A 13,313-nucleotide genomic window follows, 5' to 3' on the forward strand; every position below is an offset into this window, starting at 1 on the left:
GGGAAAGCGCTGAGTACAGAAGAGGGGAGAAGGGCATTCTAGACAGAGGAATACATATCGGAGACTTGAGACACATCCTATGTTTAGGGAACTATCAATAGATATGGCTCAAAGTAAGATCTACAGTTGACCCTTGGACAACTTGGGTCTGAACTGCACGGGTACACTTATATGCAGATTTTCTGCCACTCCTGAGACAGCAAGACCAACCTTTCCTCTTCTTCCTCTTCCTTAGCCTATTCTATGTGAAAATGATGAGGGTAAAGACCTTTATGATGATTCATTTCCACTTAATGAATAATAAATATATTTTCTGTTTCTTACAATTTTCTTAACATTTTGTTTTTCTTTTTTTTTTTTTTTTTTTTTGTGATGCCCAGGCTGGAGTGCAATGGCACAATCTTGGCTCACTGCATCCTCCACCTCCCGGGTTAAAGCGATTCTCCTACCTCAGCCTTCCAGGTAGCTGGGATTACAGGTGCACACCACCACGCCCTGGCTAATTTTTGTATTTTTAGTAGAGATGGGGTCTCACCATGTTGGCCAAGCATGTCCTGAACTCCTGACCTCAAATGATCCACCTGCCTTGGCCTCCCAAAGTGCTGGGATTACAGGCATGAGCCACTACGCCTGGCCAACATTTTCTTTTCTCTAGCTTACTTAATTGTAAGAATACAGTGTGTAATATATACAAAACACAAAATATGTGTTAATCAACTGTTTATATTATTGGTAACGCTTCCGATCAACGGTAGGCTATTGGTAGTTAAGATTTGGGGAAATGAGGCCAGGCACAGTGGCTCACGCCTGTAATCCCAGCATTTTGGGAGGCCAAGGTGGACAGATCATTTGAGGTCAGGAGTTCGAGACCAGCCTGGCCAACATGATGAGACCCCCGTCTCTACCAAAAATAAAAAAATTAGCCAGGCATGATGGTATGTGCCTGTAATCCCAGCTACTTGGGAGGCTGAGGCATGAGAATTGCTTGAACCCGGGAGGCAGAGGTTGCAGTGATCCAAGATCACTGCACTGCACTCCAGCCTGGGCGACACAGTGAGACTCCGTCTCAAAAAAAAAAAAAAAATTGGGGGGGAAATCAGAAGTTATACTTGGATCTTTGACTGGATGGGAGTTGGCTAGATGGGTTGTCAAGGTCAAATCATAAAATAATTTAGCATATTCTACTAAGTAGTTTGCATTTTATCCTATAGGCAGCCAGTGAAAAATTTTAAGCAGGAGAGTAAGGTCCATTTTAGATTGCATTCCAAATATGATTACTTTACATATATGTTTTGGTAAAGGTTTGGAAAGCTACTACTGGGATGTGGCATTAGAGGTATTAGAGAGAACTATTACTTTTTACTTTGATTATTTATATGTTTCTTTTTTTATAGCAAATATCATTTATTTTGTCTTTATTGTCTTTTTCCTCTCCTTTCCTGTTTTCTATTACAGTTTTCTGTATTTCCTTTTTTTTTGCTCTACTCGTTTAGAAGTTATATATTCCATTTATATCCTTTTAGAGATTAGCCTTAACTTTTAGCATGCATACTTATCAATGTTTAAAAGTAATTCATTTCTCTAACCTCTTCCTAACTGTACCAAAATCTTACAAACCGTTCATCTCCCATCACCCTCCTCCCATCTTCTGTGTTGCCGTCTAGTACTTTAATTCCACCTTATTTTTAATCCCCTGGTGGTCATTTATTTTATAGTCAATCTTTATTTAGATTAAAAAAAGTGTTCACTAGAGTCTTTGTTCACCATTGCCTCTTGCATCCTACTTATTCTGTTCTTTTGTGTTGGTTTTTTTTTTTTTTTTTTACTGAAGTAAATCTCTTACAAGATCTTTTATCCACAAACAGATCTTGAGACAAAAAATACAAATATATAAAAATAAATAGAAGTTATTTTAGTAAGAGTCTGTGGGCCAGGCATGGTGGCTGACGCCTGTAATCCCAGCACTTTGGGATGCCAAGGTGGGCAGATCATCTGAGGTCTGGAGTTTGAGACCAGCCTGGCCAACGTGGTGAAACCCTGTCTCTACCAAAAATACAAAAATTAGCTGGGCGTGGTGGCAGGTGCTTGTAATTCCAGCTATTTGGGAGGCTGAGGCAAGAGAATCACTTGAACCCGGGAGGCGGAAGTTGCAATGAGCTGAGATCACGCCATTGCACTCCAGCCTGGGTGACAAGAGTGAAACTCTGTCTCAAAAAAAAAAAAAAAAAAAGTCCATGAATGATAAGCTGTCTTTTAAAGTATCTTTATTTTGCCTTCATACTTGCATGATTATCTAGCTAAAAACAGAATTTCACATTGCCAGTTATCCCCCCCGCATTTTGAAAATATTTCACTACTTTTGACTTTCTATTTTATTTATTTTATTGTATTTTGTTTTATTTTTTGAGACAGAGTCTCACTCTGTTACCCAGGCTGGAGTGCAATGGGGTGATCTCAGCTCACTGCAACCTCCGCCTCCCAGGTTCAAGCGATTCTCCTGCCTAAGCCTACAAAGTAGCTGGGATTACAGGTGCCCACCACCACACCCAGCTAATTTTTGTATCTTTAGTAGAGATGGGGTTTCACCATGTTGGCCAGGCTGGTCTCAAACTCCTGACCTCAGGTGATCCGCCTGCCGTGGCCTCCCAAAGTGCTGGGATTACAGGTGTGAGCCACCGCACCCAGCCTGACTTTCTGTTTTGGCCATTGAAGTCCTTTGTCAATCCAATTATTACTCTGTAGGTAATCTGATTTTCCCTCTGGTTGCTTTTACGATGCTTCACTTTGTCTTTGGTATTCTGCAATTTCCCTTTGATGTATCTGTGTATGGATTTATTTTCATTTCCTTCTGGAGATTCACTATGCTTCTTCAGTTTGGAAAGTATGCAGTCATTATCACCTCAAACGTTTCTTTCCCATTCTCTCTCTTATCTCTTGGAAATTTTGTCAGATATCTACTGAGCCTTATCTTTCTACTCTGCATGCCTCTTCAACTCTTCCATATTTCCCATTGCGTTCTCTCTCTGTGATACATTCTGTGAAATCTCCTCACTTACCTTCCAGTGAACTAAAGTATCTCTTCATCTTCTGTTTAATTATGTGTTTAGCTTATCCACTGAGTTTTTTATTTCAGTGACTAAATTTTTAATTTCAATGACTATATTTTTTATTTCCAGAAGTTGTGTTTTTTTTCCCCAAATCTCACTCTTCCTTTTTCATGGTGTCCTGCTTTTTTCATGATTGTTCCTACTCCTTTATCGCTAGCTTTCTTTATTTGGAGCACAGGCAAATCCACATCCACCTCGTCTAGAAGTCCGAAGTGCTTTAGTCATATCTAAAATAGTAAAATCTAAAATTAGAGGATAGATGTAGTAGATAAATTGGGGGATAGATTGATATGGGAAGATTTGAGTCAGGGAGAGCAGCTGAGGGGTTATTGCAGTGGTTCAGGTAAGAGAAGATGACGATTGGACTGAGTCAGTAGCAGAGGGAGTAGAGAGGAGTGACATATTTGAGACGGAATTTGGGAGGCAGAAGCAAGAGGACTTGGTGAGCAATAAAATGTGAAAGGAATAAAGGAGAAAACAAAAGCAACAGTGATTCTGAGGGTTGTAGCATGGGTGGCTGGAAGGATGGTGGTGCCATTGACAGAGAAGGAACACAGATGAAGAGGAACAAACCTGCCTAGGAGTCCCATCGTGAAGCTGGGTTTAGACACAGTGAATGCGCCTTCAGGTGGAATGCCCAGTGGATAGGCAGACTTAAAACATCTGGTACTTGGAAAAGAAATCTGGGCTGTACATATCTATCTGAGAGTTAACAGTATATATATATTGATAGTATCAGAAGCTGGAGAAGGGCCTTGAGGAAGCGAGGTTGTCCAGGGAGGATATGGAGAGTGAAAAGGAAGAGAGAAAAGAGTGGAGCCTGTGGAACATCAGTATCCAGGGTCCATATGCTTTGGCAAAGGTCTGGAAAGCTCTGCTGAAAAGAGGAAATTCTAAGGATGGCTGAAAATACTTGGTTAGAGAGGGAGGAGGAAATCCAGGAAAAAGTAATATTGCCAAAACTAAAGAAAGTTTTAAGCAAGGAGGCAATGGTCAATAATGGCTATGAAGTAGAGCCTGAAACGTCGGACTTGACTGTCATGAGGACATTAGTTGTCTTGTGGAATAATTTCCTGGGGATGAGGTGGGGCAGAAGATAGAGTGTAGTGAGTCAGGAGCACGTGAAGCGGGAGGAAGTGAAGCTAAGTAGACAAATCTTTCAAGAACTTTGGCTACACACAGAAAAAGAGATGGGGTGAGAGCTAACGGTTAGAGGTGGTTGGGAAGTGTGGGGTGGGATTCAAGGCTAAGGAAAGGTGTTTGTTTGCTTTAAGACAAAAAAAGACCTAAGCACGTTTGCAGGCCAAGGGGGAAACATTCAAGAGGAAGAGCAGCTGTCAGTCAGCTCTTGGATCATCTTGGCTTTGCCCTTTCCAGAATTGCCTTTGGATCAGACAGACTTTCCTCTGCTTCCAGCAAAGCTCTTTCCTCCCCACAGACATAGTTTCTCTAAGACCCCTGCTCCAAATTGTCCTAAATACAAAAGATAGGATCTGTTAGAGTCTTTTATTGTAATTAAATCCCTAAATATGTAACCAGAAAATTATAAGAAAAACTTTTCCTGAAGGAACTTCAAAGACTACTGTTAAGGAGTTTGCTTCAAATGGAAACAAACTTCTGGTTTCAGAAAATCTTGATTATCCTATGTCAGGCTGATCAGGAGAGATTTTGTGTGATTCTGGAAGAAGCTGGAACAGTTTTGGTGTTTTGAGGAGGTAGCTACTTGAATCCTAGCAGTTGAAAGATCATTAATACATCCTTCTATAAAGCTCTATCTTCCAGCCTGTTGAGGAGGTGGAGGCTGCAGTGAGCCGAGATCGCGCCATCGCACTCCAGCCTGGGCAACAACGAGACTCCGTCTCAAAAAATTAAAAATAATAAATAAATAAGGCCAGGTGCAGTGGCTCACAACTGTAATCCCAGCACTTTGGGAGGCCGAGGCAGGCGGATCATCTGAGGTCGGGAGTTCGAGACCAGCCTGACCAACATGGAGAAACCCTGTCTCTATTAAAGATACAAAATTAGCCTGGTGTGGTGGTGCGTGATTGTAATCCCAGCTACTCAGAAGGCTGAGGCAGGAGAATCGCTTGAACCCAGAAGGCAGAGGTTGCAGTGAGCCAAGATCGTACCATTGCACTCCAGCCTGGGCAACAAGAGTGAAATTCCATCTCAAAATAAGTAACTAACTAACTAAACAAATAAATAAAAATAAAATAAAATAAAAATATTAAATTATCCAGCATTAAACAGACCATTGGAATACAAAATGGACGGAGATGAGATCCATCACCCCTTCACTAAGCTTACAAACAGATGTTTTACCGTCCCAGATATACAAACACAAGAATGTTTGCTCTCCATCCACACTAAGCTTTCTTAGTGGATTGAGTCTTACGAGACCATCTTTCTGTTTAGGTTTGTTTGGGAAAACATGTGATTTTTAAATTATATGTAATATAGTATCTACTACCTAGCTCTTGGTAACTGTGCTCATTTATAGGCACAGACGAAGGAGGGAAGGGAATTTCCTGAGTCTGGTTTTAAAAGAAAACGTACCATGTTGTAATCTTAGGAGCAGATTTACACATAGCCTTTTCCAGGAGTAAAGAAATGATTTTCTTATAAAGAAATCATTAAATGTGCAACAGGTTTTTTTCTTTTTACCTCCAGAGGTTAAACAAATTGGTAGCATGAAATAGTGTCTGCTTTAAATTTCTTTAAAGTTCTTTTGTAAATATTAATATCCACAGGGATATAACTATTGAAAAGGTTACCCCAGGGACAGAGACATGCAAGGGAGGAGAAGTTTCTCAACAAAGGGCCTCAGAAAATAAACTTTCTGACCTGAAGGGAATTGTCCCAAAAAGCCCGTGGGAACTAAAGTGACTGTTTACTTATGTTTATGATATTTAAGCAAGTGTTATACTGAGCAGTGGTTGTGTTGATGGTTGTTGTGTATTCTCAGTTTGTGTGTAATATTACACTTGTTCTGGCTAAGATTACACACACAAACAGACAGCCTTTTAGTGAGAAGCCTTCAAGGCTTCTCTCACCAGCTACATAACCTCATTAGTTGAGAAGCTATCTCTGGAGGAAGTCTTAGTAGCTAAAAATATTCTGTGTCAATAAGAGTTCTATTCAGTTGCTTAGTTTTTTCATATTCAAAGTGCCTTACAACAAATAAATTTGTACCCAAGTGCTGTATTGCTGGAACTCTTTCCTTCAGCAGGCATGATTTAAAGAAGAAAATTGAGATATTTTGTAAACTATGAAAGGGCAAGTAAAACAACAGTAGATTAAAGCTGATTTTCCTTTTACTTTGTAGGAATTTATCCGAGAACAAGTGGAGGTAAGCTTTTCCTTTATTTTGGGGTTTCACACAGAAGCACCACACATAAAAGGCTTCGTTGTTCCATTTTCTTTTCCTGTTAATAATGTGTTTATGCATTAGCTACTCCAGACCACAGGAGGCATCCAAGGGACATTGCCACTGACTGTCCAGAAGGTGTTGGCATCCCAAGCCTGCCATGGTAAGCCCTTCAACATAGCAGTGATCAAACGCCTCTGCATGCAGAGCCCTGGCAGGGCTGCCGGGAGTATGAAAGAGGCAGAGGGCACGTTTACTACTTGACTCTTGGAGAATACAATTTAGATCAAGAAACTGAATATACATTTTTAAAAATCACTTTTACAAAAACAAAATCCCAACACAAATATTTGACTATAGTGCTGCCTGACCTATATGAGTGGAGGAATAACTCCTAGAGGAGATACATTTTGAGTTGAATTTTGAATGAGCTGGTGGACACAGGTTCATAGCATGGAAGGGGGAATTCACTATAGGGAGAGTAAACAGCCTGTGCAGAGAGGCAGAACAGAAACAAGTTAGTTATATGAGAAGCAGCAAAGAGTATCAAGAAACTAGGCAGGTAAGAGAACAGAAACCTAGAAGGTCACAGCAAAACCTTTGGATTTGATACAGAAGGCATTCGAATTAGCAAGGGTTCTTTTTTTTATCTTTCCAACTTTCATTTTAGGTTCAGGGGGTACATGTGCACTTTGTAACATGGGTGAGTTGCATGTCGCAGGGGTTTGGTGTACAGATTATTTTGTCACCCAGGTAATGAGCATAGTACCCAATAGGTAGTTTTGATCCTCACCCACCTCCCACCCTCCACCCTCAAGTAGGCCCAGGTGTCTGTTACCCCTTCTTTGTTTCTGTGTGTATTCAATGTTTGGCTCCCACTTTTAAGTAAGAACATGCAATATTTGGTTTTCTAATTCACTTAGGATAATGGCCTCCAGCTCTGTCTATGTTTTTGCAAAGGACATGATCTCGTTCTTTTTTATGGCTACATAGTATTCCATGGTGTATATGTACCACATTTTCTTTATCCAGTCCACCATTGATGAGCATTGAGGTTGATTCCATGTCTTTGCTATTGTAAATAGTGCTGCAGTGAGCATAACACATGCATGTGTCTTTATGGTAGAATGATTTCTGTTTCTTTGGGCATATTCCCAGTAATGGGATTACTGGGTTGAATGGTAGTTTTGCTTTAAGTTCTTTAAGAAATCTCTAAACTGTTTTCCACAGTGGCTGAACTAATTTATATTTCCCACCAGCAGTGTATAAGTGTTCCATTTTCTTTGCAGCCTCCCCAGCATCTGTTATTTTTTAACTTTTTAATACTAGCCATTCTGACTGGTGTGAGATGGTATCTCACTGTGGTTTTGATTTGCATTTCTGTAATGATTAGTGACGTTGAACATTTTTTATATGCTTGTTGGCCATGTGTATGTCTTCTTTTGAGAAGTGTGTGTTCATGTCCTTTGCCCATTTTTTAATAGGGTTTTTTGGGTTTTGCTTATTAATTTATTTAAGTTCCTTATAGATTCTGGATATTAGTTCCTTATATAGATTCTGGATATTAGACCTCTGTTGGATGCAGTTTGCAAATATTTTCTCCCATTCTGTAAGTTGTCCATTATTCTGATGATAGTTTCTTTTGCTGTGGAGAAGCTCTTTAGTTTAATTAAGTCTCACTTGTCAATTTTTGTTTTATTGCAGTTGCTTTTAGAGTCTTTACCAGGAAATCTTTGCTAAGGCCTATGTCCAGAATGGTATTTCTGAGGTTTTCTTCTAGGGTTTTTGTAAAAAGATGGAATGCGCCCAGGCGCGGTTGCTCACGCCTGTAATCCCAGCACTTTGGGAGACCAAGGCGGATGGATCACCTGAGGTCAGGAGTTCGAGACCAGCCTGGCCAACATGGTGAAACCCCATCTCTACTAAAAACATAAAAATTAGCCAGGCACGGTGGCGGACACCTGTAATCCCAGCTACTCAGGAGGTTGAGGCAGGAGAATCACTTGAAACCAGGAAGTGGAGGTTGCAGTGAGCCAAGATCACACCACTGCACTCCAGCCTGGGTGACAGAGTGAGACTCCATCTCAAAATAATAATAATAATAATGAAGATGGAATGCTTCATGAATTTGCGTGTCATCTTTGTGCACGGACCATGCTAATCTTCTCCGTATCACTCCAATTTTATTATATGTGCTGCCAAAGCGAACACCACTGAGGGTTCTTGAGCAGGGTAATATGATACAATATAGAAAATGGGGAGCAGGGTGAGGCCCTGTGAGGAAGGTGCCTGCTTCTCCTTCGCCTTCCACCATAATTGTAAGTTTTCTGAGGCCTCCCCAGCCATGCAGAACTGTGAGTCATTTAAATGGTCTTTACTTTATAAATGACCCAGTCTTGGGCATTTCTTCATGGCAGTGTGAGAACAGACTTATACTCCTCTATCACCAAATGTCATCATTGCCACCTTCAAAATGTATCTTCAATCCGTCTGATTCAGTCTGTCTGGCTCCTCCCTCATTTTTGCCACTGTTGAGTTCTCTTAGTTCCTCACATCCACTCTGGCTCCCTTTCAAGCTACTCTTCTCTCAGCACCCAGAGGAATCTTTTTGAAACATCCCTCCACACATGTTGTTCTTCTAACTAAAATGTGTCAATGATGACTCATTGCTCTTGGGATAGAAATGTGATTTTTTACTATGGCCCACAAGGGTCTTCGTGATTTGGCCCCTGCCTGCCTCTCCAGTGTCACGTCATATCACTCTCCACCTTGTTCTTTACATCCCAGCCTGCTTTTTTGGTCTTCTACTTCCTGTGTGCTAAACATCTGTCAGCGTCGGGGCCTCTGCACTGGCCTTCTCCTCTACCTGAAACACTTTTCTCTCCTTCTTCAATTAGCCACGTCTTTCTTAACCTAAAGTCTCAGCTTGAGTACTACTTTGCCAGGAAAGCCTTCCTTAAGCTCCTAAACTGGGTTTAGTCTTTCTATTATATATTCATATCCTGTATTTTATAGCACCTATATTTATCATTTAAATTATTGTGTAATTATCTGCTTCATGTTTGTCTCCCCTATTAGACCATAAGTGCCATGAGGATGGAAATTATCTGTCTCATTAACTGCCTGACAAAGCTCCCAATACAAAGTATATACTTAATAAATATTTGTTGACTGGGTAAATTATGCATAAAGGCAGGTTATAACTATATGAGAGTTTAGATTAGGAAGATTATTATGGAAATTAGAAAAAAAGAAGCAAATAAAATGAACATTGTAAGGAAACAATCAGAGATTGCTGTTGGACGATCCATGGAAAAAGATAACCCCAACTTCAGAAACACATAAAGAGTAGGCAAAAATACTGCTCTTGCCTCTTGGAGAAAAACTCTGAAAGCAAGATCCTAACAACTTAAGGAATGCCTCCTACAGAGATTAGAAAGACAAATACTCCATAAGAAAAAGCTGAGAGACAGAAGGTCAGTCCTGAAGCCTTAGTTTCATCCGTGGTCATAAGCACTAATTTATTCCTTTTTTTTTTTTTTTGGAGAACAGAGTCTCACTCTGTTGCCCAGGCTGGAGTGCAGTGGCATGATCTCGGCTCACTGCAACCCCCGCCTCCTGGGTTCCAGTGATTCTTCTGCCTCAGCCTCCCAAGTAGCTGGGACTATAGGCGCGTGCCACCACACCCGGCTAATTTTTGTATTTTTAGTAGAGGCGGGATTTCACCATATTGGCCAGGCTGGTCTTGAACTCCTGACCTCGTGATCCGCCCGCCTCAGCCTCCCAAAGTGCTGGGATTACAGGCGTGAGGCACCGTGCCCGGCCTATAAGCACCAATTTCAAGCAGGATTAAAGCTTCATTAAAGAAGCCTAAGAAACATGTTAGTTTTTCCAGATATTTGGCAGTGACCCAAGGTCAGCATTGGTTTCCCACTACATACACTATAACCTTCTTGTTTCTCTCTTTCATTTAGGGGCCATTAAGTTTAATGATGGCCTGAGCTTACAGGAAAGTTGCCGCCTTATTGAAGCTCTGTCCTCATGCCAGCTGCCATTCCAGTGTGCTCATGGGAGACCTTCTATGCTGCCATTAGCTGATATAGACCACTTGGAGCAGGAAAAACAGGTACATTAATGACTAACAGGAGCAGGAGGGAGCAAAATTTATCTTCTCTTTCTTTTCTGGCTTTTACTACGCAACTGTAGTCTGTCTTAATCCTTTCCAAAATAGGAGAGTTTTGCAAAATCTGCATTGGAAGTTTCACATAAAGCCTCACCCATTTCATTTTCCAGCTCAAATCCAAAATGGAGCTTAGACTGAACTGTCAGGTCACCTACCTAATGGCTTTGTATTTTAAAACTTAACACACGTACAGACTTAACATATCCTGAATATCTATTGCCTGCTGGCTCTAGGTTTCATAATATGCAGTTCTTCCTGAAGCTACTGAAAGTTGGTAGAAGCACAGCAAATTCACTGTTGGCAATATAGAACCTCAACTTCCAGTTTCTTGATAGTACCTGCTGGAAACGGTGATCTGTGACTGTAGCTGGCCATCCCCAAGGATCTTGAGTTATGGCTTGAGGATCATCAGACAGGGACCCAAGCTTGGGGATCTCTACGTTATGCTTTGGCCCTAATTACCCAGCAACCTGCAAACTACAATGTGGATAATGCAGTAAAGGCACAGAATGGCTTAAATTAAGAACTTCTGTCCTTGTTATAATCTTCAGTGAAGGAGAACATGGAGAACGTAACAGGAATGTCCCTGTTGCTGCTTTCCAAAATCTTTCCCTTTTTTTGTTTTTTGAGACGGAGTTTTGCTGTTGTTGCCCAGGCTGGAGTGCAATGGTGCGATCTTGGCTCACCGCAACCTCTGCCTCCCGGGTTCAAGCAATTCTCCTGCCTCAGCCTCCCGAGTAGCTGGGATTACAGGCATGCACCACCACGCCCGGCTAATTTTGTATTTTTAGTAGAGACGGGGTTTCTCCACGTTGGTCAAGCTGGTCTCGAACTCCCAACCTCAGGTGATCTGTCCACCTTGGCCTCCCAAAGTGCTGGGATTATAGGCATGAGCCACTGCGCCCTGCCCAAAATCTTTTCTTTTGCTAACATTTCCTTGCTAAGGGATATAAAATCTTTTCTTGCCTGGAGTTTTCAGGTACTAATGTTTTCTGACTTAACTAGCTGATTTTACTTCATTAAAACCTCTTTGTTTCACAAAGAAAAATATGAAGAAAGTTTTTCTCCATTGCTGAAGAGCTGGGAATCTAGACTTAAAGTTCCCAGTCCCCTTTGATCCTTAAAACAATCTATAATCTCTATTGAATCCAGAAGTTAGAAATCTAAACAGATTATAACAGCCAGACTTTGGAAATATTTGTATGCTACCTACATTTTCTTTTTTTTTTTTTTTGAGACGGAGTCTCACTCTGTCGCCCAGGCTGGAGTGCAGTGGCACGATCTCGGCTCACCACAACCTCCGCCTCCCAGGTTCAAGCAATTCTCCTGCCTCAGCCTCCTGAGTAGCTGGGATTATAGGCATGCACCACCACCCCCGGCTAATTTTTTTTGTATTTTTAGTAGAGACAGGGTTTTACCATATTGGCCAGGCTGGTCTCAAACTCCTGACCTTGTGATCCACCTGCCTCGGCCTCCCAGAGTGCTGGGATTACAGGTGTGAGTCACCACGCTCGGCCTGTATGCTACCTACATTTTCATATTGCTAATTGAAGTTATTCTTTCTTCCCATAGATTAAACCCAATCTCGCTAAACTTCGCAAAATGGCCCAGGCCTGGCGTCTCTTTGGAAAAGCAGAGTGTGATACAAGGCAGAGCCTGCAGCAATCCATGCCTCCCTGTGAGCCACCATGAGAACAGAATCACTGGTCTAAAAGGAACAAAGGGATGTTCACTGTATGCCTCTGAGCAGAGAGCAGCAGCAGCAGGTACCAGCACGGCCCTGATTGAATCAGCCCAGTGTCCCTGAGCAGTTTAGACAGCAGGGCTCTCTGTATCAGTCTTTCTTGAGCAGATGATTCCTCTAGTTGAGTAGCCAGATGAAATTCAAGCCTAAAGACAATTCATTCATTTGCATCCATGGACACAGAAGATTGCCATATAATATCTACCTTTTGCTACTTATTTAATGATAAAATTTAATGACAGTTTGATTGGTTGCTTGGTTTGTTATTTGAAGGGTGTGATTTTTGTTTTCGTACAGTTTTTTTTCAAGCTTCACATTTGCATGTATCTAATTCAGCTGATGCTCAAGTCCAAGGGGTAGTCTGCCTTCCCAGGCTGCCCCCAGGGTTTCTCCACTGGTCCCCTCTTTTCCCTTCAGTCTCCTTCACTTCCCTGTGCTGCTGCTTCATGTGCTACATCTCAGACTTAAAGACTTTCTCTACTACAGTGAAAACATTCTCTAGGGTCTTTCATCAGGCCTTTAGTTATTTTAGGGATAAAAACTATTGATAAAAAGGACAAGGATAGAACAAAGAAAATTTAAAGTCCTGTTCCGAGTTTTTTGTTTTGTTTTCTTTAAAAACTTGGAGACTGATGTTCAATATCCCAAACCAGTAAAATGGTGAAAATACTATGAGCTTGTTTTTTAAAATATGATTTTTTTTGGTACTTTATAAAGTATCTCTTTATGTGAAAGTAATTGTCATATCAAAACACAGCATATATATGTTCAATCCTAACCAAATATCTTTACACTTTTTCTTTCAGGATACAAGGGTTCTTTGGGTCCCTTTCAAATGGTATCTTGGTGTTATTACATTATGCCTATCTATTGCCCTTATAATTTCACTTGGGACCAGCACTGATCGTTCTG

General features: G+C 41.1%; 1 protein-coding gene and 1 non-coding gene across 13 annotated transcripts in view; one reads left to right on the forward strand and one right to left on the reverse strand.

Annotated features, from left to right (window-relative positions):
* MLH3 (mutL homolog 3) overlaps window positions 1-12,648 on the forward strand; it is a 36,031-nt gene extending 23,383 nt beyond the window's left edge. For all 12 annotated transcript variants that reach the window (XM_063644127.1, XM_063644119.1, XM_055288749.2 and 9 more), the window contains 4 exons: window positions 6,433-6,456; window positions 6,559-6,637; window positions 10,449-10,600; window positions 12,230-12,648. In XM_063644127.1, the coding sequence (XP_063500197.1) occupies window positions 6,433-6,456; window positions 6,559-6,637; window positions 10,449-10,600; window positions 12,230-12,349 (375 nt within the window). In that variant the 3' untranslated portion in view covers window positions 12,350-12,648. The remainder of the gene's footprint in view (window positions 1-6,432; window positions 6,457-6,558; window positions 6,638-10,448; window positions 10,601-12,229) is intronic.
* On the reverse strand, window positions 8,579-8,685 carry LOC129488913 (U6 spliceosomal RNA). The gene has a single exon (XR_008659758.1). It is a non-coding gene; the product is annotated as a U6 spliceosomal RNA (small nuclear RNA).
* Window positions 12,649-13,313: the final 665 nt, after the last annotated feature.

This window comes from Symphalangus syndactylus, chromosome 8 (assembly GCF_028878055.3).
Source record: "Symphalangus syndactylus isolate Jambi chromosome 8, NHGRI_mSymSyn1-v2.1_pri, whole genome shotgun sequence".
Taxonomy (NCBI): Eukaryota; Metazoa; Chordata; class Mammalia; order Primates; family Hylobatidae; genus Symphalangus; species Symphalangus syndactylus.